At 38.4% G+C, this 27018-nt stretch overlaps 1 protein-coding gene across 3 annotated transcripts in view; it reads right to left on the reverse strand.

Moving 5' to 3' along the window:
* The window catches only part of NELL2 (neural EGFL like 2), a 381289-nt gene that overhangs the window by 292157 nt on the left and 62114 nt on the right, over positions 1-27018 (reverse strand). For 2 of the 3 annotated variants that reach the window (XM_038577411.1, XM_038577410.1), the window contains exons 2-3: positions 26604-26689; positions 25937-26065 (exon numbers count right to left, since the gene is read on the reverse strand). In XM_038577411.1, the coding sequence (XP_038433339.1) occupies positions 25937-26065; positions 26604-26658 (184 nt within the window). In that variant the 5' untranslated portion in view covers positions 26659-26689. Of the gene's footprint in view, positions 1-25936; positions 26066-26603; positions 26923-27018 lie in introns of those variants that run through there. The other variant, XM_038577409.1, reaches the window with a different exon arrangement.

A 27018-nucleotide genomic window follows, 5' to 3' on the forward strand; every position in this document is an offset into this window, starting at 1 on the left:
ATTTGTCATAGCAACTCTAGGAAACTGAAACTTCTGTCCATCAAAACACTTCATCAAGACAATAGGCAAACTACAAATGAAATCAACTATATATATATAAAACTGATCGAGAATTTGTCATCAGGATATGGAAAGAACTAAAACTCAACAATTAAAAAAAAGTGAGTTAAAGAAATGAACAGCAATTTCACAAAAGAAGATACAGGAATGGCCAAAAGCACATGAAAAGGTCCTTAACATTATTTGTCACCAGGAAAATGTAGATTAAAGCCAGAAGAGATATATACTATGTACTCATTAAAATGGCTAAAATCAACCTTTTTAACACCCAATGTAACAGAAATTTGGAGCAACTGGAACTCTCAGGAATTGCTGGTGGGAATATACCATGTTCAACTGCTTAGGAAAACACCTGAATAGTTTCTGATCAAGTCCAATGTTCACCTATTCTATGAGCCAGCAATTCTGCTTTTATGTACTTACCATGAAAAAGGGAAACATACATACAAAAAAGATTTGTACAGGAATTTTCACAGCAGCTTTAATCATAATAGCCAAAAATATAAGAAGCAATCTGAATATGTCAGCAAAAGAACAGAAAAATAAGCTGTGATATAGTTGTACAATGACATATTACTCAGCAATAAAAAGGGACAAAGTTCAGATGTGCTACATGGATGAATCTCAAAAACAGGCTGAACAAAAAATAAATCTAGACACAAGAAACTACATACTGTATGATTCCATTTTTATGAAGTACTTAGAACAAGCAAAAACTAAGCTGTGGTTATAGAAGTCAGAGTTTCCTCAAAGGCTGGGGTGGGAGAAGGGGAGTGGCAGGGATCACCTGGAAAGAGATACAAAGATGCTTGCAATCTTTTTTACATGAACAATACTGGACTACCTGGAATGATGAGATATGGGATATACAAGTATACCTTTTCTTTAAAAGACTTATTTATTGATTTGAGATAGAGAGCAAGAAAGCGGTGGGGGTGGAGGGAGGGCCAGAAGGAGAGGGAGAGAGAATCTCGAGCAGACTCTGCACTAAGTGTGGTGCCCTACGCGAGGCTTGATCCCACAACCCTGAGATCATGACCTAAGAGGAAACCAAGAGTTGGATGCTCAACCAACCAAGCCATAATGCCCCTGTGAGAAACAATTTTAAAGATTAGCACAAGCATAAGTCTACTCAATTGTAACATCTAGTTCAAAATCTTAAATGATCAATTTAATAGGAAGAACTCATTTCTGGAGATCTGGCCACAATAAACCACTATTTTCCTTTTCTCCTATTAGTAGAAGAATGACACCTAAAAGAGAGTTTATCATTGTGCACAATTGACATAACAGTTTTTTAGACTTTTTTAAAGTTTTAAACTTTTTAAAAAGTTTTTTTTAAAAATAACAATTGGTATCCATTCTATTATTTCAATTCTGGCAAGACATAAAGTGCCAGATAATTCCAGCCTGTCCCTTACTGAATGCTTTTGGACATACTCCTCCTAATCTCCTCTATTTTTATTCAAAAATGGAAATAATCAGAGTCCCAAAGTTCCAATCAAATTTTCCAGATCTGTGGCAAGGCTCTTTTCCTATACAAACTCAAAGAAGTAAAATTTTTGATCACTTTATAACTTGAGAAATTGGGATTAAATAATTCAGGCTCCAAATTTTATTCTGAAAAGCCAGCTGTCCTTCTTATTGTTGTATATGTCAAACAAAAGACCTTCCCTATCATAAATGAGTATATATATAAAGGGACAGAGACTATTAATTGGGTATCAAATATTAAGATTCCCGACATATGGCCCACCAAGCACAGGGAAGGTGACAGGAATGAGGAACAGTTTTTACAGCTGCGCTATTCAATGCAGTACAGAGTAGTACCCACTGTGGTGTGCAGTGTGGCATATAGTGGCTAGATCAGCACACTAACCATGTGAGGCTACTTAAATTTAAGTTATCAAATTTAAATACAATTTTAAAATTCAGTTCCTCATTCACACTAGTCATATTTCAAGTGCTCAAGAACCACATGTGGTTATGGCTACCATACTGGACATTTCCATCACATCATTCTATTGGACAGCTCTGATTCAGAGAGCTGGGGACAGGATGCAGTTCTAAGGTAAAAGCTACATCTTAAATTCAATGGAAACTAAGGGTTCTGAAGCAAAGGAAACAACCCAGCACCAAGGATTAGGATTCGAAATTTTCCTGCACCCCAAGGTTCATTGTAGCGATGTCTACAATAGCCACACTGTGGAAGGAGCCACGATACCCTTCAACAGATGAATGAATAAGGAAGATGTGGTATATATATAATTTTATATTTATTATATATATAACTATATATGTAAACATTTTACATATATTATATATATAATTATATATAATTATATATACAGTGGAATATTACTCAGCCATTAAAAAGGATGAATATCTACCATTTGCTTTGATGTGAATGGAACTGAAGGGTATCATGCTGAGTGAAATAAGCCAATAAGAAAAGGACAATCATCATATGGTTTCATTCATATGCAGAATATAAAAAATAGTGAAAGGGACTATAAGGGAAAGGAGGGAAACTGGGGAAAAATCAAAGAGGAAGACAAATCATGAGAGACTTCTAGTTCTGGGAAACAAACAAAGGGTTGTGGAAGGGGAGGAGGATGGGGTGACTGGGTGATGGGCACTAAGGAGGGCACTTGATGGCATGAGCACTGGGTGTTATGCTATACATTGGCAAATTGAATTTAAATTTTTTAAAAAAGGAAAAAAAAGATTCAAAATTTTGTGAACCAGAGATTTTTCATAAATACACACATATACAATAGACACACACAGCCCTCAGACAAAAACTAAAGGTCAATTAATTTTATTACTGTATCTACTCTTGGGTCACTCCAAAGACCTTGTGGCAATAAAATTCAATTTGCCTCCATTTTCAGGGGAAAGTCTTTGAACCAAAATGTACCTTTTCTTTGACTGCCTAGGTTAGTCTCTGTTTACGCCAAGCATTTAATCCTGAGGGCTTTTAAAATTCAAGATTTTTAGATTAGAAAATGACTTAAAACTCCATGCAGGACTTATTCTGGACCTTAAAAAATGCTAATACAATAAAAATGGACTTGGAACATTTACAACAACAGCAGTAAATAACCATATGGACTAATAATTGGAGTGGATCCCTTGAAGTTACTGAGTTGGCCATGAACATGGTTTAAGGCCATTTAAGAAATAACTTGTAGACCAGATGTCTGTAAAAGTGCTCTCATAGCATCTGTGGTTCATTATGCTAGTACATATTTAGAGATTATTGACCCCCAAAGACCACAAAAGTTCCTCTGGAGCCATGATAGTTAACGATGCATTTATCTTAAAGAAAAATTCTAGCATCGCCAGCCAGTCTATGGTGTCAGCATCAACATGGACATTCAGTTTTTATGAAGATTCTTGATACCACAAAAGGGAATGGCTTCTTCAGTGCCACTGTGGTCTAATCATATCAAACCCCGCTAAAAGAGTCCTCAGTTTACGGATCACTAACAATATTGATCAGCACAGCTCCTCTGGAACCATTATCATTTGTCATGTCGATATTGTTCCTGCTGCAATCTATTGCATTTTAAGTTGCTGCAACAGAAGAGTAGCCCGTGTTCCAGATGACAAAAAAAATCTAATTTTTCTTCTATACTCCCTCTTTTCAAATAATATGCCAAATGATTATGACCTTTTATTGGAAGCAACAGAACCTATTTAAGATGATCAGTGCAAAATAAATCCTAAAGCACATCTTTTCTAGTTTTTCTCAGGCTGATAATTTTTAAGATGCCCAAATGATCTTTCAATTTCCATTTGATCTGCATGATATGATATGGCCTGTATGATACATACAAATGTTACCGGGGATTTTTCAGTTACACCTTTTTCCAGAATTAAAAACATGGTGTTCTGACATTTCACAAACAATCATGTTCTGAAGCCGTTATCGGCCACAGGTCTTCTGAAAGTGGCTTTTTAATCTCAGAATTTCTTGCAAGAACATAAGAGTAGCTTATTATCAGCAGGCAAAATACTCCCCCACATTATACAATGACTGATACTATAACTCAGATTATTATATAATATTGTGTACTTCAAATAGCTTTGAGGATGACAGACCAGGACTAAAAAGGGACCAGAGGAATGGGTTAGGGACTCAGCCATACAGTCACCATCATCACCTTACTACCACTGGCAGGGCAGTAACTCACTCCATGCCAGGCTCACTGATACATTAAGGATTCAAACATGTAAATCTTTATTCTTATAAAGTAAGTGTATTGGATTATTATCTTATTTATATGTATATTTTACTCCTATTAATCCTATCTTCCAAACTAAGGTACATGTTCCTAAAGTACTATAATCATATATCCTATTACTATTTAACTCCACTGAGACTAATACCATAGATTTAACACAGTGGACTTATTTCTATTTTCTTATGTATAACAGGGATAATGTTTTATAAATTATTAATGAGCCTTACTGAAGGCATTCACCTTAGCTAGCTTAAGCATCCTTCTGCCTGGGAGGAAGATTTTGGCTCAGTACAGAACAAATACAAAAAAAAAAAAAATCCTAAGTAATATTCAACTTCGTAATTCAAAAATAGGATTCTGCAGAAAGACTATAGCCTTGCAAGCCTGCTACTATCTACGGAGAGGATTTTATAAATTTCTCAAGTTCTTCTTTGTATATACCAAGAGCCAAGCTTGTTGAATGCGGCTCATAGAGTTCCCTAGCAGTGTGCTACTAAATATACCCTTCCCACCAGTGACAGCAAAAGAGCGGAAGGGAGAGGCAAGATTTTTTTAATAAAAAAATTAAAATTAAAAAACATTCCTCAAGATTGGAAAGGCTTGTAAAGAAAATAAAAAGGGGAAGAAAGAAGAAAGATTTTCCTCTCTTGTGGCTTTGGCCTGGAGAGAGTTGCACTGACCAAGCGAGGGCATCAGAGAGAGCAGAGGCCTCTTGTCCACACTCCTCTTTGAACATGGGGAGATGATGGTCTGGGGGGCTACCAAAACTGTATCAGCTTGGAGCACAGCTACATCACAGCAAAGTCAGAAGTGCAGCGGGCTAAGGAGGAGGGATGTCCTGAGATTTACCTTTCCCAAGGTCTGGTTGGGGACCTTGCCAAAGAGCATATCAGAGAAGCAGTGAGATAGTTTTACAGAGAGTAGGCCAGACACTCAGGCTAGAGTCAAATGGGAGTTAGACACACACATCCTGGGGCCCTATAGCAATAGGGAGACCAGGATAAGGCAGCTGGCCAAGCAATACCACTGGGCTCTGACCAAACTAACAAAAAAGCCAGTATAAAAAGTGACAGCAGCCATAGATTTGAGCCACAACTGCTAGCAGAAAAAAAAAAAAAAAAAAAAAAAACAAAAACAAAAAACAGCAATAGATAGGCATGGGACATCACCCCAGAAAACAGCAGAGAGATGAACAGGGGGACCTTCACCCACATCTGTACGTGCACACACACACCACAGATAGAGGAACCAGAGGATATGCCTCTCAAAGATCTTAAGACTCCATTAGGTATGACATCACCAAACCATACCCCTCTCCTCCTCATGAACCGGCAGACTGTCTGAGAAACTGGGCTTTTGTACCAACAGCCTGATCACTCCTCACCTGAAAAGAGCTCATGATTTAAGCAGAGATCACTAGACAAAAATCATTCAATAGCAATCTATTTCAACAATTTTTTGTATATTTTTTTATTGGAGTTCTATTTGCCAACATATAGCATGACACCCATTGCTCATCCTGTCAAGTGCCCCCCTCAGTGCCTGTCACCCAGTCACCCCGTGCCCCTGCCCACCTCCCCTTCCACTACCCCTTGTTCGTTTCCCAGAGTTTGGAGTCTCTCATGTTCTGTCTCCCTCTCTGATATTTCCCACTCATTTTGTCTCCTTTCCCCTTTAATCTTTTTCACTATTTCTTATATTCCCTGAATGAATAAGACCATATGATGTTTGTCCTTTTCTGATTGACTTACTTCACTTGGCATAATACCCTCCAGTTCTATCCACATTGAAGCAAATGGTGAGTATTCGTCGTTTCTAATGGCTGAGTAATATCCCATTGTATACATAGACCACAGCTTCTTTATCCATTCATCTTTAGATGGACACCAAGGTTCCTTCCACAGTTTGGCTGCTGTGGACATTGCTGCTAGAAACATTGGGGTGCAGGTGTCTCAGTCTTTCACTGCATCTGTATCTTTCGGGTAAATCCCCAGTAGTGCAATTGCTGGGTGTAGGGCACTTCTACAACTATTTAAGCCATCCGGGGTCACCAACCCCCCACTGGCCCATCCATCTCCAAACACATAAATTTGAATCTGAGTAGCTTTAAGTGAAGTCTCAACTTTCTCCATTTAGCCACTGACCTCACTACTCCTCATAATCTCATATGTGGCTCAGTGAATTCATTTATATTTCATGCCTGGACCATGGAAGCAATAATTTTGTGACAGGCTGCTTTAAAATTTTAATATAATTTAGGTCTGTTTTTTTCTGCTGAATTTATATGTCGCGGGAAAGCGAACTCACAAATTAAGAGGCTTTTAAAATTAGATGGCTCTAAGATTTCTTGGATAGGACACAAAATGCACAAACCATAAAAAAATGATAAATTTTTTATCATTGGACTTCATGAAAATTAAATGTCCCTCTTCATCAAAGGACTCTATTAAGAAAATGAATAGACAGGCCACAAACTTGGGAGAACATATTCACAAAACATATATTAACAAATGATTTGTATTTACCCTATACAAAGAAATCTTACAAAAACCAATAAACTTTTTTAAATGGGCATGACAACTGAACAGACATTTCACAATAAATAAATAAATAAATAAATAAATAAATAAATAAATAAATAAATAATAGTGGTCAGTGAGTAGTATATCATGATATCAGAAAAATGCAAATTAAATCCAAAATGAAATACCCCTTTGCACTCATTAAACTGGCTAAAATCAAAAAGACTAAAAAAACCAAATGTTCATAAAAATGTGGAGCATTTCTGAATGAGTACAGAATGATCCAAAATGGGACAACTACTCTGGAGAGCTGTTTGGCAGTTTCTTAGAGAGTTAAATACATCTACCCAGCAATTTCTCTCCTAAGTATTTACCCCAAGAGAAACAAAGCTTATGTCCAAAAGAGACTCATATAACAAAATTTATGGCAGCCTTACTCACAAAGCCAAAAACTAGAAACAACCCAAATGTTTATCAACAGATATATTCATAGAATGGAATCAGACTCAGCAATAGTGGCATATTCCTCCAATGTAATAATACTCAGCCACAAAAAGGAACGCATTACTGATACACATGACATTGATAAATCTCAGAAAAATTATGCTCAGTGAAAGAAGCCACACACAAAAAGTATATATTACGTGATTCTATTTATATGAAACCCAACTATAGGCACTAAAACTATCACGTAAGAACATGTGGAGGATAGGGTGAAGAATGTACCACAAAGGGACACAAGGAAGTTGCTGGGGAAATGGTAATGTTTTATGTCTTGTTTTCGGTAGTGGTTACATGACTGTATACAATTATCAAAACTTATCCGGGCACCTGGGTGGCTCATTCAGTTAAGCAGATGGCTCAGTCGGTGAAGCAGCCGACTCCTGACATCAGCTCAGGTCTTGATCTCAGGACCATGAGATAGAGCCCCACCTCAGGCTAGAGCTGGATGTGGAGCCTGCTCAGGATTCACTCTCTCATCCGCCCTTCATCCCACCCCCCACCCCCAGCTCACGCTCTATCCCTCTCTCAAAAAAACAAACAAAACACAACTTATCAAACACTCAAGATTTGTACATTCAATTGCATCTTAATTATGTCACAATGAAAATATTTATAAATAAAAAGTAGATGGATATAATTCCAAAGGGAATAATGATCATTCTGAGACATTAAGACTAACTTAATAGTTCTGAAAAAAAGTTATTATTGTTTTCATGATTCTAAAAGTAATGCAGACTTATAAATAATCCCAACAATTGAAAAATGGGTTAAGTAAAATTAGATATCTCTGTATAAATGGAAAGGTGTAAGAGATGGAGTGGCAAGGCTATTTATTCTATATACTACTTGGTAAGTTTTTAATGGTATCAGTATAGTCATTTCATAAAATGTTGATTTGCTCTACAGCTATATTAATGGTTTTGTTAATTAATCATTATTAAGGGTTATTTGTTATCAATTTGAAGATAACATTTAGAAAGAGTGAGGTTTCATTTATCAAAGAGAATATCAATACAAAACAGTCATGCTTTAGTCTGTAAAAAGTCAATATCAGGGACACCTGGGTGGCTCAGCGGTTGAGTGCCTTCAGCTCAGTGTGTGATCCTGGGGTGCCAGGATCCAGTCCCACATCGGGCTCCCGGAGTAGAACCTACTTCTTCTTCTGCCTGTGTCTCTGTCTCTGTCTCTGTCTCTCTCTCTCTGTGTCTCTCATGAATAAATAAATAAAATCTCTTAAAAAAAAGTTAACATCAGAAGTATATACAGAAAAAAAAGAAGTATATACAGAAGCATTTGAGCATAGCTTGCTGAATAAAGTTAAGTTTATCAAACTAGAGTTTCTCAGAGTTGTCGCAAAATTTACCAACTTGAAATACGGGATAACAGTAATAAAATGAATAAATAATTTGAAATGATAGGGACTTGCAACAAAGTCCTGGCAATACCATTAAAAGGAGCCTGGTAGGAACTAGAAACTTGCAACAACAATGAAAATAACATGGATGTCGGGCAGCCCAGGTGGCTCAGTGGTTTAGCACCGCTCAGGGTGTGATCCTGGAGACCTGGGATCAAGTCCCCACGTTGGACTCCCTGCATGGAGCCTGCTTCTCCCTCTGCCTGTGTCTCTGCCTCTCTCTCTCCCCTCTCTGTGTTTCTCATGAATAAATAAATAAAATCTTAAAAAAAAAAAAAGAAAAGAAAAGAACATGGATGTCAATGAAAAGAGAGCAAAGAAATTAGGAAGAATAAAGTACAGGAGGAAAGTAGGGAAGCCAGATGAAGGGATTAGATAGAACAAAGAGGATTTTGCTTTTGTGGTTATCAGGAGGATGTGGGAGTCAATCTCACAGACAGTACTTAAAATATCTATATTGTATGTACATATATATAAGACTGAAATTAGGCTAGAATGTTATCCATATTATATTAATCAAGAAATTCAGCAGGGCTTCCTTTTTTGTTCAAAGAATCAACAAGAGAACCCTAAGCAATTACTGTCTGTAATAGAAAAGCTTGAATTGATCTGGTCAGCACACTCCTGTCCTGGAAATAGTAAAAATATCTGATTGAGTTAGTTTTCCAAACTCACCCACCCACACCACCTACCACCACTAATCAAGAGGCATAGAGAATTCACATTCTTAAGGGGCCCCTGGGTGGCTCAGTTGGTTAAGCATCTGCATCTGACTCCTGATTGCGGCTCAGGTCGTACCCTCAGGGTTGTAAGATCGAGCCCTGTGTCAGACTCTGAGCTGGCAGGTGCCTGCCTAAGATTCTCTCTCTCCCAGGGCACCTGGGAGGTTCATGTGGTTAGGTGTCTACCTTCAGATTAGGTCATGATGCCAGGGTCTCTGGATAGAGCCCAAAGTCAGGCTCTCTGCTCAGCGAGAAGTCTGCTTCTCCCTCTGTCCCTCCCCAGTATTCATGTTCTCTCTCTCTCTCTCTCAAATAAATAAATAAAATCTTCTTAAAAAAAAAAAAAAGATACTCTCTCTCCCTCTGGTTGCCCCACCCCCATGCCTACTTTCTCTCTCTCAAAAAAAAAAATAAAATAAAGGATTCACATTCATAAATAAATAATAATGGAATTCAGCAAGAATTTGGTATGAGATTTGGTAGTCACTACTATGCATTTTCTTTCAGAATAATAGTGAAAAATTAAATGGACTCAAACTTCACATAAGTCAAAATTTGGATTCTTTGCTAATGATTGCATGTTAATAACAAGATATGTATATTTAAAAAAATAACCAACCCCTGTTGGTACGTGGTAATATTAAACAGAATGAAATATTCTCTTGTTTCGATCTTTTCTAGCATCTTGCTTATGACTTTGTTGTCATTTTCACTCTTTACCAGTTATTTTTTTTTTATTTACAGCTATAGCTATAGATAAAATTAAAGTATAGCTCCAAAGATAATAGTGCTTTCAAAACCAAAATGCAAAAAAGCTTAACAAGTCTATCTGGAGCAGGGTAGTGGCTAATTAACATTTATCATAAGCCCCATTCCTCCTAGAGAGGGATGATGCACCATGTGCAAAATGGCCTATTTCAGTTTCAAATGCTGGCAGTACTCAGTGCCAGAGAGACCCAGTTCCAGAGCCAGCAGTACCCAGGTCTTTTCATGAATCACATCCTGACAGCTGAATCTGTTTGTGAGTCTTATGCCATATCTTGTTCTTCCTCAGTATCCACAATGCCACAAGGACAGATTTCGCCCTTCAAGAACATTTGATCTTTTGTTTGGAAGTACATTCCATTCTGCTTTAATTAAAAACAGGTGTCTCTGCAGTGAAAACTTAAAACATTTCTTTCACACTACTCATTGTCCTCTCTGATATTTGTACAGATTGATCTTGAATCCTCTCCAGTTAATCCACTAAAATATAAATGTATTCACTGACTAATGATCATCAATATCAACGGGGCATTTGATTTACTCTTTCCCCGCCCTCCCTTTTTTTTTTTTTTAATGGAAAGCCTTTTACCTGAAATTCTCTATTTCAATTTAATGATTTGAAGTTTCCCTTCTGTGGAGTCCTATGTCAACATACAAAATTGAAAGAAAAAAAAAAAGGCAAAAAATTCTATTTTCTTCACCTACTGCTATAAAGGTAGTGTGGAAAGAAAATGATCCTCCAATATCTTCCAGTAGTACATATTTGTTGCACTGTTATATAACTTCAGAAAGTCTAAAACGAGGTAGTTCTTCATTTGTACCTCTAGTCTATATTTTCCCATGAGAGCAGAGCTTTGTTAGACACAGATGGCTACCGTTTAAACATTCCCTCCAGTTTTTTCATAAGGCGGCTAAGATCATATTTACCTAAAACCCTGAGCTTTTTTGTCCGATGCCTGTGTAATTAACATCAGTTCTGGAAAGTTTTAGAAATAAGACTGAGCCTGCAAATTTCCACAGCCTGTCTGGCCTTTTCCCAACTTCGCCCTCTGACTTTACTAATTTGCTGACCAAAATAACAAAAAGTAATCATCCATTAAATAGGTGGGTTCTCCCCACTTAATAGTTTCCTGCCTGGTCAATGATTCACAGAGTGAACACTCATTTTTTTTCCATTAGTCTCTGAAACATGTTCTAATTTGGAAGTGTGTTATCAAAGAACAATTTAAATTATACTATTTTCACTGTAAATGCAACCAATTATTAAAAATTGGACCCACAGCAGCAAAGGGATGAAAATGTACTATGAGATGCTTTGTTGTAGAGAGGCATTTATGATAAGGATAATGAAATTTTCATAGCGACTTTTAAAAAATTGACCTCTGCAAAGAGTCTTACTGTCTTCAAGGTGAGTGGCAATAAATACACATCCATTCTCTGTTCTTTACTTTCCTTTTACAGGGCTGACTTCTTGCAAATTCCCATACTACAGCTTCCCATTCCAACTCAAGTTCTTATACCCAATTCATTTAAACTTCAAATAACTCTTCACTTCAACCCATAACATAGTAATCTTACAAAAAGTATGACCTAAAACACTGTCTTGTCTCTTCAGGATTATTGTTTACTACAGAAACTAGTGATGAAACTTCAGGAAGAACTTGGTAAGGGATATGGTAAATGGTGATCCAGATTTGAGTTAGAAATGTTAAAAGTTCGATTAAAGTGAGTTCCACTTTCTGACCTCTGAAGTTTAAGTTAAAGGAATGGGGTAGTCATTTCTGCGTGTTTTCTTTCAGAACAATAATGAAACATTAAGTGTACTAAGACCCCAAATAAGCCCAAGTTTGGATTCTTTCAACTCAAACTTGGATTCAATGACCCTTTCTTTTCAGACACTTTAAAGCATTTCTCTCCTTTATTTGGATATGTTTCTTCTCCTATTCTGACAAGTCCCTCCCTCTGTTTTCATTTGAAAGGCAAAAACATAAAGCCTAGAGTCACAGTATTTCTCTAAGATGTTTGAATTAAATTATCTATTAAGTATCCTATATAAATTCACTCTGAACATCAGGGGATAGAAAGTATTAACAAAGGCAATAACACTAATACTTACATTTCAACAGAACTTTTGAAAATCAGCCTCTGAAGGAAGAACAAACGTATGAATGATAGTATCATAAAATAAGCTCTCTCTCTGGAGTACTCAGACACTTTAAATGAATCTATATTTATAGTATAATTAGCAATTTGATGAAATATAGTAAGGATACACAAAAGCACATCCGTGAGCAACATGTCCTCCTCCAAAGTTGACACGTTCTCAGGAAACATCCAAGTTCAACATCCAGGTTCCAAGAAAACTGCATCTCATTGGTAGCACAGGCCAATCAGTTTTACGGACCTTTTTAATTTTCTTTTTAACAACCTGTCAGTCTCCAGAAAGAGCTCTGCTCAGTTACAAGTATATGTCAACACACACAACTCATAGTGAGCATGTTCAGCCACCAATTACTGCTGGAAATTCAAATAAGTTCTAAAAATATAGGTTATGTTCTGTTCTGAAATACTTAATCTATCTGGCACTTTTTCTGGGACATTTAATGGTCCATCAGTACAACGTGTAAGACTGTAAGAGCACAGAATTAGACATAGTGCTTGCCTAGGGGATTCTCCACTTAAATAGACAAGCAACATAGATTAAACACTAAAACACCAGTGTGTGGAAGAAATAAAGTGGATCACTACCATTAAGAGTGAATGTTTATAAAACAGACAGACAATGCATAGCATAGAGGGAAATGACAGGCTATCTCTCACTACAAACCTTGACAAGAGCAGTAGAAGAACCAAGATCATTTTTTAAAAGATAGCTATTTTGAAGAGAGCATTAAGGATTCTCAGATAGATGAAAAGGAAGATGCTCTGGACATCAGAGGTTACAATAAAAAGAATAATTAAAAGGGAAAAGAGAATAATTTAATCTCAGTTGAAACTAAAGTGACCTTAGAAAGCATTTAGCCTAATTCCCACTCCCACCCCTTTGAAACATTTTCTCTGAAATAGGTCATTTAATCTCCATTTGAATATTATTAGAAGTATGTTTATTGGATGGATGGATGGATGGATGGATGGATGGATGGATGAATGAATGGAAGGATGGATGATTTTAATGACTGAAACAGGTGATTTATCTATTTGACCAAATATATCTATTTGACGGAATATATCCAAAGTATTATTTCAACATATAATCAACATAAAGTATTGATATTTTACTCTCTTTTTTTAGACTGTCTTAAGGAGCTTGTATGTATTTTTATACTTACATTGCATTCTCAGTTTGTACTAGGTACATTTTAAGTACTCAGCAGCCATACGTGGCTAGTAGCTACTATATTTAATAGGACAGCTCAGTTCTAGAAAATGGTTCACAAACTTGGTTGAACATTAGAATCACAGGAAACTTTTTTCAAATATAGATTTCTAGGATTCACCCTCAGATATATGGATTCACTTAGTTTAGGAAGGCTAGGGAGCCCCTTTTCAACCTAGTCAATAAACCCATTGATCATCAAGCTGACATTTGGAAATCACTGCTCTAAAACAACGTGAAATAAATCTAAGTCCTCTTATACATGCTGCCCTTCTAATACGTAAAAAATAATAATTAAAAAATCACGTCTCCACTATCTTTTATTCTCCAGGCTAAAAATTCCAAATTCCAAGCTCTTTCAACCATTCCCCATCTGACATGGTTTCCAAACTTTCAACTCCCTAGTTGCTTTCCTCTGGATGTACTCCAGTTTGGTTTATTTGCAGTAGTGGAGAAGTACTACAGCATAGATAATCCAAATTAATCCTTATTTGCCTTTGAAATGTTTCTCAGTACTTTTATATGAATATGAGCATCCCTGCTAAGTGTTGAATTCACAATACTTCAAACTAAAACTGTAAACTCTCACTGTCAACAAGCATTCAGGATGTCCAGGTTCCTTAACATGCCTGTATTTCCTCTGTGCCACACTCCATCTTGGGATGGAGAAGAGCCCTCTCAGTATGATTCAGAGCACTAAGTTCAGCAGAACTACCATTTTTCCATGCCTCTCAATCCTCTTACCTTTTCCCATTACTAGAGATGAAAGTAGTAGGTGTTTTGATTTAGAAGAAGAGCTCTTTCGCCTGTTTTAAAGTTACATAAATATAAAACATAATAATGTCACCAAAAAAAAATCAGATTTGCCATGAATAATTGGACTCAATTCAATGCCAGAAATATTCACTTACTGATGGCTGGCTGAGCACACTACGTGTGCCACCATGAGAGTCAGGATGCTACAAGAAGAAATAAGGCAAAGTCCCAAGCCTTAAAGAGATCACAAACTAGTCAGCCAAGTATATCCATGTGACAAATTGTTATGGAGTTTATACTATATGCTAGACACCCGGGTTACATATCAGTGAATAAAACATTCTGAAATCCCCATCTTGGGACACCTGGGTGGCTCAGCAGTTGAGTGTCTGCCTTCAGCTCAGGGCGTGATCCCAGGATCTGGGATCGAGTCCCACACCAGGCTCCCTGCAAGGAGCCTGCTTCTCTCTCTGCCTGTGTCTCCGCCTCTCTCGGTGTCTCTCTCATGAATAAATAAATAAATCTTTTTAAAAATCCCTATCTTAATGGAAATTATTTTCTAGCAGGGGAGACAGATGCTTAATAATTCAAATGATATATAAGTGAATTATATAGCATGTTAGGTGATAAATGTTATGGAAACTAACAGATCAGAATAAGGGCTGTCAACAGTACTTGTGGGGTAGAGAACTAGCTGAAATTTTACTCAGTGGTGAGAATAGGCCCATTAAAAAATTGATATTTGAGAAAACATTTGAAGGAACGGGGAAAACACAGATATATATCTAGGGGGAGGAGAATTCCAGGCAAATAGCCAGTGCAAAGGTCCTGAGGCAGAAGAGTAACTGGTCTGACTGTGGAACAGCAAAGAAGCCAGTGCAGTTAAAGCAAAGTTCACAAAGATGAACAGATTATGCTGGAAAAGTAATGGGGTGGAGGGTGGAATTGTCCACACAGGTTTTTGTAGGGCATAATAAGCAGTTTATCTTTTGAGTGAAATAAAGAACCGCTGAATGGGGCAAAGCAGTGACATGGATATACACTGTGTTTTTAAAAGATTACGCGGTACCTATGCTGAGAATACAGTATAGAGGAGCAAGAGTTAAGCAGGAAGACCATATAAAAGGCTACTGCAGTGATCCGGCTGAAAGACAGTGACAGCAGCAAGGAAAAGACAAGTGGTCAGCCTTTCTATGCTTAAAAAAATGCTACAGTATAGTGAGGTGGCTGTTTTCATACAGGACACTAAGAGAACATAGAGGAAGAAACAATAATTTCACCACAGGAAGAATTTGTAGCCAAAGTGACAGCTTAGCTGAGTCCAGAATAATATGTCAAAGTTCACCAGGAAAAAAAAAAAAAAATCAAGAACCAGAGAAGGAACTGAGATGGAGATGGCGCTGGCCAGAACAAACACAGGGCATGATCCTTTCCTTGGGGAATGTATAGTCTCAATGAGGAGACAAGAAGGTAAGTCACTGAAGATCAGAATCTTAGGTGCCACTGGGATAAAAATGTGGCATAGGGACATGGGACTGCAGAAATAACCAATATATGCCAACAAGATATTTAAGAGAAGAAGCCAAGGAAGCACCCAGAAATGTAGGGAAAGTGATCCTAATTCACAAAGGATCCACAGGACCATCCCAACCATTCTGTCAACATTATACTGGCCCCTACACCACTATTCAAGACTCCCTGAAATGTTATATCTGCCATCACCAGTTTTCACCTCCAGTTCCTACCAACAGTTCAAACTGGTATCTTGCCAAGGAAGGCCAAGTGTACCCTAACCAGAGCCAAGTAAAGCAATTGTATCATTTGTTTCTCAGAACTACTAACACTTCTCCCTATGACTCAAAAACTAAGCTAAACTTTTAATATACTTAGAAAGTAATGTGTGGGGCAGCCCGGGTGGCTCAGCAGTTTAATGCCACTTTGGCCCAGGGTGTAATCCTGGAGACCCGGGATCGAATCCCACGTCGGGCTCATGGAGCTTGCTTCTCCCTCTGCTGTGTCTCTGCCTCTCTCTCTCTCTCTCTCTCATAAATAAATAAAATCTTTAAAAAAAGAAAAAAGAGAAAAGAAAGTAATGAGTGTTTGGGTGTCTACAGAGGAGCTATGCTATCAATCTTCTTTTGTTGGTTTTCTCTATTGGCCCCTCACTTTTGAACAGTGATATAATAGGGCAAAATTTTACTCCTTCCCCTCCAAATTTGCCATTTATTCTCATCCCTCCCTGCATACTCTCTTGCACTCAGTAAAGCCAAAACAGCAAAACTACAACAAAAGATGCTTCAGGGCCAGTTTCTCCTCCACTCCAGTTGACCTTCCACCTGTCCTGCCTGCCTCATGTGAAAGTCACTTCACCTTAGCTCACTCATTTCCAGCATTTCTACCTGGAAGCCCTTAAGAAAAAAAAAATCCAAGGAGCATGACCTGCCACTAAGCTAATTACAAAATAAATATATATATATATATTTTTATTTTATATAAAATATAAATATTTTATACATATATTTATTTAACATATATTAAATGTTCGGTAAATGTCAGGCAGTTTCATTCATTTAATCTACTCATCAGCTCTAAGAAGTAGTAATATTTTTACCTCAGAGATCAGTTAAGTAACAAGATCAAGTTCACACAACCAGTGAACAAATTCCAATCCAACATGTCCAGCTCTGGAGCCCATAGACCTAACTAATACTGCATATCACAATGAACTTAGAATTACCTCCACCATGTCTTCCCTATATCCATGCCAGTAGAGTGTGACCTTTCAGAGCAATAGTTTCCTGTCCTCATTCCAAAACTTCCCTTTGCAGGAAAATACATGTGGTTGCCTAAGTTCCCTTATCCTTTCCCCAGCATGAAGAATGTCAGCAGAGGTGCCATCAAGAACAACTCAGAAAACACCCGTCCAAGTGCCCAGTGGCTGGCAGCAGGCCAAAGGGAAAGGAAAGAGTCATGCTCCGCTTTTCTTCCCACCTGTTCCCTCCCTAGTTCTTTTCAATTACAGTGGCCTATATCTGAGTTTCAACAAATGAGTTTATTGGTGAGACAGAAGTCATCATAACAAAAAACATCTATTAATAAACTGTTTGCTTACAAAATGAGTTTGCACATACACCTACCTCTTCAATGTCAATGCTAACCGAAATCTAGCTGGCAAAAGATGAAAATTTTCATGAGGTTGATAAGAAAAATGCTCAAATGACACACAAAGGTACTAACTTATGACAGTGTGACACGGGTAGCTACATTTCAAAAATGAAAAATAAAAATTGTACCATTATGACAAGTATCTCGAGATATAATAGTTTTGTGTTAAAAGGGTAAAGAGAATGTCCTCACATGTTTTTATAAAGACAAATACACACACACACACATAAAATCAACACCTGATTTTACTCTACTTGTTCTTATAATTAACTAATAGTTAAATGATCACCTACACTTCGTCATATATACACTAGGACATATAATTTTCATAGTGTTTAGCTTCATTTTTTAAGATAAAGTCCTAAATTTTCTTTTTCACTATTTACAACTAAATTTCAGTTCCTGTTTTACCTCCTGTATTAAGTTATGTAAACATTTCCTTCCTCCATTATACTGTGTGCCCCATCCTCATACACAGAAGTGCTGCAATAAAAAAATTTTAATTGAACTGAAGTAAAATCAATGGGAGCCATATCACACTGTAGGGCCTGACTAATACCTAAGTTATCAGTTAGAAGATGTAAAATCATGGAGAGATAATAAGAACAAGAAAGAGGCTAAATATCTGCAAGATGGGGGTCCAACATGAGGATAAGGAACCAGTGGGAGATGAAATAAAGCCAAAGAAAGATAGAGGCTCTTCACTTTAGCTGGTATCTGGGTGTACCTCAGCCATGACATTCAAAGTCATCCACTTGTCAGAGCCTGTCAAGATTGCTCCAACTCTTCCCAAACGAAACCTAGTTGACATCCCACAGAGATCCCTGGCACTTTTGAGATGAGACTTCTGGTTATGCTTGCCTCTGCCCACAAGTATGATTACCACACTTGGTGGATGCCAAACACCACCATCCACTCGGTGGATGCCAAACACCATGCAACACCATTCTACTTTTAAAATATTCATGCTAATTTTCCTCCTCCACCTCTGTGCTAGCCTTTGGGGGAGGAAGGGTATATTTTTTGAAAAATAAATACAATCAAAAAGCCCAACATTTGATTTTGTTCTGTTTGCTCTCTGAATGATGTCATAGCCAAATGATGGAAAGAATTTCTTAAAGATTCGGCATGTAGTATGAAGATTCTGACTTTACACTTCAACTATTTTGTCACAAATGCCTAACATAAGTTTAACTGGTTAGTTCAAGTTTCCAACAACCCCACAAATACACTGTCATGCATAGTTGAGACAGTTCAAAAGAAAGTTTAATTCAGTTACAAAATAAAATGGATGCTAATGCTTAACATATATATGTTTCCTATGGCTGCTGTAACATCACTTTAATGGCTGAATCAACAGATTTATTATCTCACAGTTCTGGAGGCCAGAAATCCAAAATGAATTTCACTAAGCTAAAATCAAGGTGTTTTCAGGGCTGTGTTTCTCCTGGAGGTTCTAGGGGGAAGACCCATTTTCTTCCTTTTTATGGCTTCTATGGGCTGCCCACTTTCCTTGGCTCATGACCACCTTCCAACTTCAAAGTCAGCAATGGCCAATGACTAATCAGGTCTTTCTCCTGATGCATCACATCAACACTGGTGCTTCTACCTCCCTCTTCCATATTTAAGGTATCCTTATGATTACACGGGACCCATTCATATAACCCAGGATAATCTCCATATTTTAAAATCTGCTGATTAGCAACCTTAATTACATCTGCAACCTTTATTTCCCCCCACCCCCATACCAAGTGACATAATATATTTACAAGTTCTGAGGAGTTAGTATATGGGTGGTTGGGAGATCATTATTCAGCCTACCACAGCTTGTCTTTCACACCCAAAGATTCATATCCAGCTCACATGGAAAGTACATTCACTCTATCCAAAAGTCTCAGTAGAATATCAGCTCATGGTTTAAAATCGGGTCTCAATCTTAGCAATTCAAAAGTCCCAAATGCCATTGTCTAAATGAGGCTTTGGGTACAATCCATCCTGAGGCACACAATTCCTCTCCATCTGTGAACCTGTGAAACTCAAGACACAAGATATCTGCTCCCAAAATATGATGGTACAATGGACATGGGATAACAAGTATAGACATTCCCATTCAAAAAGAAAGAAAAAGGAAGTTAAAAAAAAAAAGTAGACATCAGACCTGTGCAAATGTGAAATCCAGCTAAGCAAACTGCATTTGATTTCGAAGTCTGGGAATCATCCTCTGTGGCCCTTGGATCCACGCTTTAGGATCTCAGCTCTGTCTTCTGGGCTCTCAGTTCTGTCCTATTTGTTCAACCTTGTTTTTTCACGAAAGGTGATACATGTTTGCAGCTAAGTAGATTAATCAGCTTGTTTCTTGCTTATAGAACTGCTGGGATCCAACAACCTTCTTTCATTACATCCTCTCACTTCCATCTTCATGCCCAGCCAGATGTATTTTTGATGGTATAATATTCTCAAGAACCACATAGGTCTCCCATATGTATCATGGTGGTTTACTCCATTAGAGAAGAGGCTCCTCCACAGGTATTTCCTGGATAAACCTATCTCTTTAACTGGCTTCTGCTGAGATGTTTGAGGGAACCCATGAGTTCCATGTTTGATTTCTTCAAAATGCCCTTTATGTGACTGAATCCTCTGACCTTACTTCTAAGGCCCTCCCAAAAGGTTTTCCAGCCACACCATTGGCTTTATTTCCAGAGCAGGCACTCCAGGTAGTGAATCTCCGAATTTAGCATCCTTTGCAATATGGGAGGCTGAGAATTTCTCAAATATCAAATTCTGAGTTCATTTTTGCATAATAGCTCTTTCTTCAAACCACCTCTCTCCTCTCACTTCGTACTAGAAGCAGCAGCAAGAAAAACCCAGGCTGCACCTTCAACGCTCTGCACACAACTCACCTTGACTAAATACCTCAGCCCATGTTTATCAGCTTTACTTGCCACATAACTTCAGGATGCAATTTAGCTGAGTTTTAGCCACAGCATGGCAAGGATCCCCCTGCCTCAGGTTTGCAATAGCAAACGGATTTTTATCTCAGCCCTCACTGGCAGTGTCTTTAATGTCTGCATTTTTACCAATAGTCTGTTTGTGACAATTTAGGTGTTCTCCAAGGTGATTTAAGTTTTCTCTACCATACTCTTCATTTTCTTCTGAGTCCTCATGAGTAGAATTGCCATCATCCATATATCTCAGTCTATTCAAGGCAATCTGGGCTTTTTTTAGCATGCTTTTCAAAACTCTTTCAGTCTATACCTATTTCCCAATTCCAGAGCCACTTCCACATTCTTAGGTGTTTCTTACAGCAGCCCCCCACTTCCATGTATTAGTTCCCTTTGGCTGCTCTAGCAAATCACCACAAACTTCATGGCTTAAGTCAAAACAATTTATTATCTCACAGTTCTGGAGGTCTGGATTTTAACCCAGTTCTGAGTTAAAATCAAGTGTCAGCAGTGCTGGACACTCTAAGGGAAAATCCATTTTCTTGCTTTTTTTGCCTTCTCAAGACTGCCCATATTCCTTGGCTACTTTTATCTTCAAAGCCAGCAGCAGCAGGTCTAGTCATTCTCTCATTGCATCAGTAACCACTGACCCTTCTAACCTCTCTCTTCCAGATCTAAAGGACGTGGCCTGCCCATATAATCCAGAATAGTTTTCTTACCTGAAAGTCAGTTGATTAACAACCTTAATTTTATGTACAATCTTAATTCCCCTTTGACACAAAACATAACGTAACCTCAGGTTCCTAGGATTAGGACAAGAACATCTTTGAGGACCATTTTCTGCCTACCACAATGCATTTTTGTATAATGATAAATTTTCAATTCTCCTCCATTAAAATGGCCTACCATGTAAAATGGCCTACCTTGCTCTGCTCATTCATGTCATTTCATATCACAACCCTGTTTCCACTGCTCTGAATTTCTTGCATTTGCACAACAATCATTCCTAGCTCAGGATCTTTGCTCATGCTGTTTCCTTAGTCTCTGTGATTCTCCCTCTTTGTATCCCCGTGGCCTCTCTTCTCCAGATTCTCTTACTATGTCCTTCAGCTTTCAGCTTAAATGACTCTTCCTCAAAGACAGTCTCCCTGACCCTATGATCTCCTAAACTAGAGTACAGATTCACATTGCACTCTTAGTTTTTCCTCATAGCATTTATCTTACTGGTGATTAAGTTATTATCTGTGCAATTGTTTGTTTAATGACTATTTTAAGACACTCTGAAAGTAAAATTCTAACTTATGTCTTTGCTTTCTGCTAGCAGAATAGGATTGCACAACAAAAATCTATTGAAATGAATGAACATGTCTCCTTTAATCATCATAAGAATATTAATTTTATGATTGAGGGTACTCAAGTTCAGAGAAATTGAGTCACTTCACCATAGTAAAACATCTACTGAGATTCCATTTGGGTCTATCTGGTTTCTAAGTCCATCTCCTTGTCACTGTGTTATTCTATTCTGTTGGGGTACCAATGACCTTGTCCCTAAGTCTGTGGATGTTCACTGGTCATCATATTGACAAATACTCATTGCAACCTAACCTCACTTTCCTTAATGCAATTACTTTTACCTACTAAAGTCAATAGCCCACCACCAAATGCCCAATTTCAGTTCTGTTTTTAAATACTGATGTAAGAGTAGACTTGTGGACATTTTTTTTTCCTCTTAAAATCTTTTTCTTTTTAAGATTTTATTTATTTGAGAGAGAGAGGGAAAAAAAGACAGTGAGTTGGGGAGGGCAGGAGCAGGAGAGATTGACTCCCAAGCAGACTCCCTGCTGAGCACACAGCCATCATGGGCTCCATCTCAGGACCTATAAGATCTTGACCTGAGCCGAAATCACCAGTTAACCCAGTGAGTCACTCAGGGACCTCTTCCTTTAAAATCTTTAAATTTTAAGGTTCCTAAAAAAGAACTACCAAACTTATTTTCAAATTACCAACTCAGGAAAAAAATATGCTTTGATTTTATCTACTACTCTTGTGGGGATTAATGGCATTATAAAATCTGTGAATACCTTAGAAGAAATTTTATTAAACCAACAGATGAAACTATCAGCTTTGGGAACCTGGCCAGACAAATTGTTAAAATCAAAGATCTAAAAATCCTGCTAACGTTGCTAGAAAGTCCTGGAACTGTACTTCATATGTGTTTATTCTTGGTCTCTCATGTACAGAGAAGAAAGAATATTATTATGAACATTATCTTTACAAATACTTCCTAGATTTAAACAGGTAGACATAATTCTATTTATAATTGCACTACCACTTAAAATTTCAGACCTCTTTATGAGCTTTCATAGGTCTTTTTCATTGTCAGCATTCAGGCCTCTATTTTTTTTTTAAAATGTAAGTGTATTTTTGTGGCTATGAGTCAGACTGCAGCTAGAAATACTTAGAAGAATTTGATGTAGATTCCAAACTGTTGCCTGGATACTTTTCCTTTTGAAAATGATTATAATTGGCACAGATAAAAAGCCACATTTATTAAGGGATGATCTAATTTAGCATCTTCTTACTTCAATTTCCAATGCAGCTACAAATCAAACTTCAACAACCACAAAACAATTTTAGTGATACCATGATAAAAACCAGGTATGACTTTGAAATATATTTCCATTTGCTTTCATTTTACATATATAATAAAATATCATTATTAAGTAATATATTCATATGGCAAAACAATTTACAAAAATTATTTATGCTTTAAAAAGTACTGAATTGAAAGCATCTTAAGTATCACTAAAGAGAATAATGAAGTAGCCAAGAGGAGAAATACTAAATGAGCAAAAATCACTGGGAAATCATATGCTGAGATTTCTTTATTTTCAAGCTAAGAAACAAAAGAAGATGGTTATACCACCACACAAGAAATTTAATGGTTCAAAATCCCTTCCATTTGTATAGAACATATCTGATAGCACAAAGCAACTTATCTGATAGGTTTATATGAAATCTGAGAGCATCTCACAGGTTTTGTAATTTGTTACTATCCTACTATGACATTTTACACACTATACAAAAATATCTGCAGCACCCTCAATCCACCATAAATCAAATTCATAAAATCTTCAGTCTGAAAGCTTTGGTCTCTCTAAAACCCATGGAATCCCCATGAAGCAGTAGGAGTCAGAACTGACTTTTTACCAATATTTTCTAATAGCAGAGAAAACACATTTCCAAGGTAACGCAGAACTACCAGGCAGAGCCAAATATCTACCTGTTGTCAATTGCATAATCTAAATCTTCAAATAAGAGAAGTTGTTAGAGCATCAATAAATCAGTAATAAATGCCTATTGAGAACACAGCAGGTAGCAGATACTTGCTGACTGACTGGCAATATGAAATAACATTCCTAATTTGACAGGAAATGAAATTTTACATCTTTAAATCTAGAAAACTATATTTATTAGGCATTCACTCTGTCTAAAGGTAGGTCTTGGTACCAACATGGACATAAAAACAATTCATCGATGTACACTGATATGTAGTTACAATGGACAGTTCATTTCCAACACGATTCCTACCTCGAAGAACTAGCAATTTAAATAAAAATGAAAACATTCCTTTAAAAAACTTAACCAGGAAAAGATATTTGTGCCTTGAGACTATTTCCTAGAAATCGTCTAATTGTCTAGCACGAGAACACAAAATGTACAGTCCTCAAGGTTTCTCGTTGTGACAGGTCAGATACTCTTCAGAGGAAATGAACATCACTAGTATAATTTAAAGGACCTTTGGAAATTTTAAAGGCACTTCAACACTACTTGTTTATTAGGAGCTTTGGCTTCTGTAAAGCTTTCCAGTTACTCAAATTAGCAGTCTGAAATAACTTTGCTTCCAGTTCACAGAGATTAAAAATCAGAGATTAAAAAAAAAGAAGAAGAAAATAAAAAAACAGAAGTTTAACCCTAATGACACCTCTATTTATTTCACTTTGTGAATTTTGCTACAGTCTCGTCTTATTTCATTTATTAGATTCGGTCATTGTTTTTAAAGGATTCAATATCCAGGCTGTGCATCCTTTCCCCCAAAAAAAGACCTTTAAGTAAATAAAATATTTTCACAAATAGTTGTCACAATAAAAACATTTACTGGGCTCACCATAATTAACCCAAAAAACCACATTTTAATTTTTTATAAGAGTAAACTTGTTTCAAATAAATGCAACACATGTCTATTTCCTCCTTTTCCCATTGTATAAGCTTTAGTGTTACTGTCCATGGTGACACATACTGGTTATGGCAGGCAACAGCACCACTACAGAGACATTCAAGTTTTATTTTATGCCTAGTTCTTGGTCGCAGACTTGCTGAAGCGGTTTTATTTTGCATATCCAACTCTTTAGTAATTATGAATTGCACTTCTCTTGAAGCCATGGCACCAAAATCACAAAGGAAAAATCTAGGTGGCTGGAGAGGAGGTGCTCCAGTCAGTCCATCAGATATGTTAAACCAAACTTCCTTTCTCTTTTGCATTCATCTATACTTCACCATATGTAAAACGAATCTTTCTGTGTGTGTTTAGCTACCTTTTAGAATCTCATATTCTATCTTTCCGCAAATCAAACAGTATTCAAAGACTTTGGTAGATCAAAAGTGATGGCTTGATGCATTGGAATTTGCTTCTGACCACACACTTAAATATAAATTAAAATGTAGACTTTGTGCATAGCCAACATTCAGTGACTTCAATTAAAAAAAAAAGGTTCTATGATATTAAGCGTCGGGTAACGGGGATACAAAATATACCTTTGAATTAAAATGTATTTGAAAGATGTTCAAGATGATATTTAAGAGGATATTATTCTCTTTCTCTTGACATTGATAAAGTAGGATCATGATCTTTCCATGGGGAGTCGTTTCAAATCTAATATGTTTGGGATACACAGCAGACAAAACTACTGAGGACTTACTCGTTTGTCCAGAAAGCTAATAATCTACATAAAGAAATTCCTCCCCACCAGGCACCGCTGTACCTGAAACTTTCAGAGAGCGGTGTCTTAACTAAGATTAAGCTATCCTATTTCCTACCTAAATCAATTTCACCCAAATGAGGCGTTTGTGCTATAATTCATTGTTCCCCAGACTCTCAAAATCAACCATCTGCCATCGGAGTTTCTGTACAGTAATTAAGGAACTATCCATTAGAACTGGCGAGAGTGCAAAGTAAGGAGGAGGGGGCGGGAGGGGAGGAAAACCCAAACCCCTTAAAAAGAGATGGAAGGGGTGTGTGTGTGTGTGTGCGCGTGTGTGTCACGGTAACCCCGCTACGTCTCAGCTCCATCCAGAGGCACCGCCATCCGTAGGCATCAGAGAAGTTAGGAGCAGCTGAGGCCAACTCCCCCGGGGTTACCCCAACTGAAACCGCGCCGGGCACTGGGCACGCGCTCCTACCTTGAAAGAGAAAGGCTTTCGTCCCATTATGCAGCCCAGGGACCTGGCGCACTCCGGTCGTGGACTCCCCAAGTCCCAACTCTGTGAAGACGTCGATCTGCAGGGAGGGGTCCACACCGAGCCCCCAGACTGGGGGGAGGGTGGCGGGGGAGGGGAGGGGAGGGTGCATGGAGGGGAGCGGAGGGGGGGTGGAAAGAAAGGAAAAGCTGCATCAAAATCCATGCCTCTTCCTCCAGGGCAGCGAAGAACCGCGTCGCGGGGACAGTGCTGGGGACCGACGAGGGGAGGCGACTCCCTCCTGCACGGCGCACAGCCTTACCTGAGATCAGCAGCCAGGCTTTAAATAGCGGAGCACCCAGTCCCATTTCCGTGACCTACTTTAAGCCCCTCTCGGGGCAAAGTTCCCCCCACCCACCCCCTCCTCGGCTCTCGGCCCTCGGAGCCTGGACTAGGGGTGTGACCCGCCCTGGCGTCTCCAAGGCGCGCGCAGAAAAACCCCGATCCCAATCCGCCCGCCACTCCAAGCTTCCCACTCCAGACCTACTTCGGGGCGAGGGGAAAGCTAGGGCTTCCCCAACCGGCTCCGGGGGCCCCGAGGCAGGGGGTGGGGTGGGTGGGGGGTGGGGGAGCATCCCCCTTCCCGCGCCCCCAGCTCTGGGCCACTCACCTGCTCCGAGACCGAAGATCAAACAGAAGGTTCTCAGCAAGACCCGAGGCTCCATGGTGTGGATCTGCTCAGTCCATCGTCTCCCTCTTTAAAAATAAAACATTAAAAAAAAAAAAAAAAAAAAGATCGAAGAGGTTCTCGGAATCAAGCGGGAAAATAACGTCCGTGGCTCCGGCCGCTGCCTCGCATTTACTGATTAGTAGGATGAATACGACTTGGTTGCCTAAGAAAAAAAGGGGAGGCCCCCCCAGGCACGTGAAGAACTTGGAGCCTCCAATGCGCACATCGTTCCCGCACGCAGAGCCCAGGCGCCAGCGCAGGGGGGGGGCGGGGGGGGGGGCAGAGGGAGGGGTCGGCTCGCTCGGGGGCTGCTCCGCCGGGGGATTGGCTCCGGAGCTGAAGAAAAGCCGCCGAA

Source organism: Canis lupus, chromosome 27 (genome assembly GCF_011100685.1).
Source record: "Canis lupus familiaris isolate Mischka breed German Shepherd chromosome 27, alternate assembly UU_Cfam_GSD_1.0, whole genome shotgun sequence".
Taxonomy (NCBI): Eukaryota; Metazoa; Chordata; class Mammalia; order Carnivora; family Canidae; genus Canis; species Canis lupus.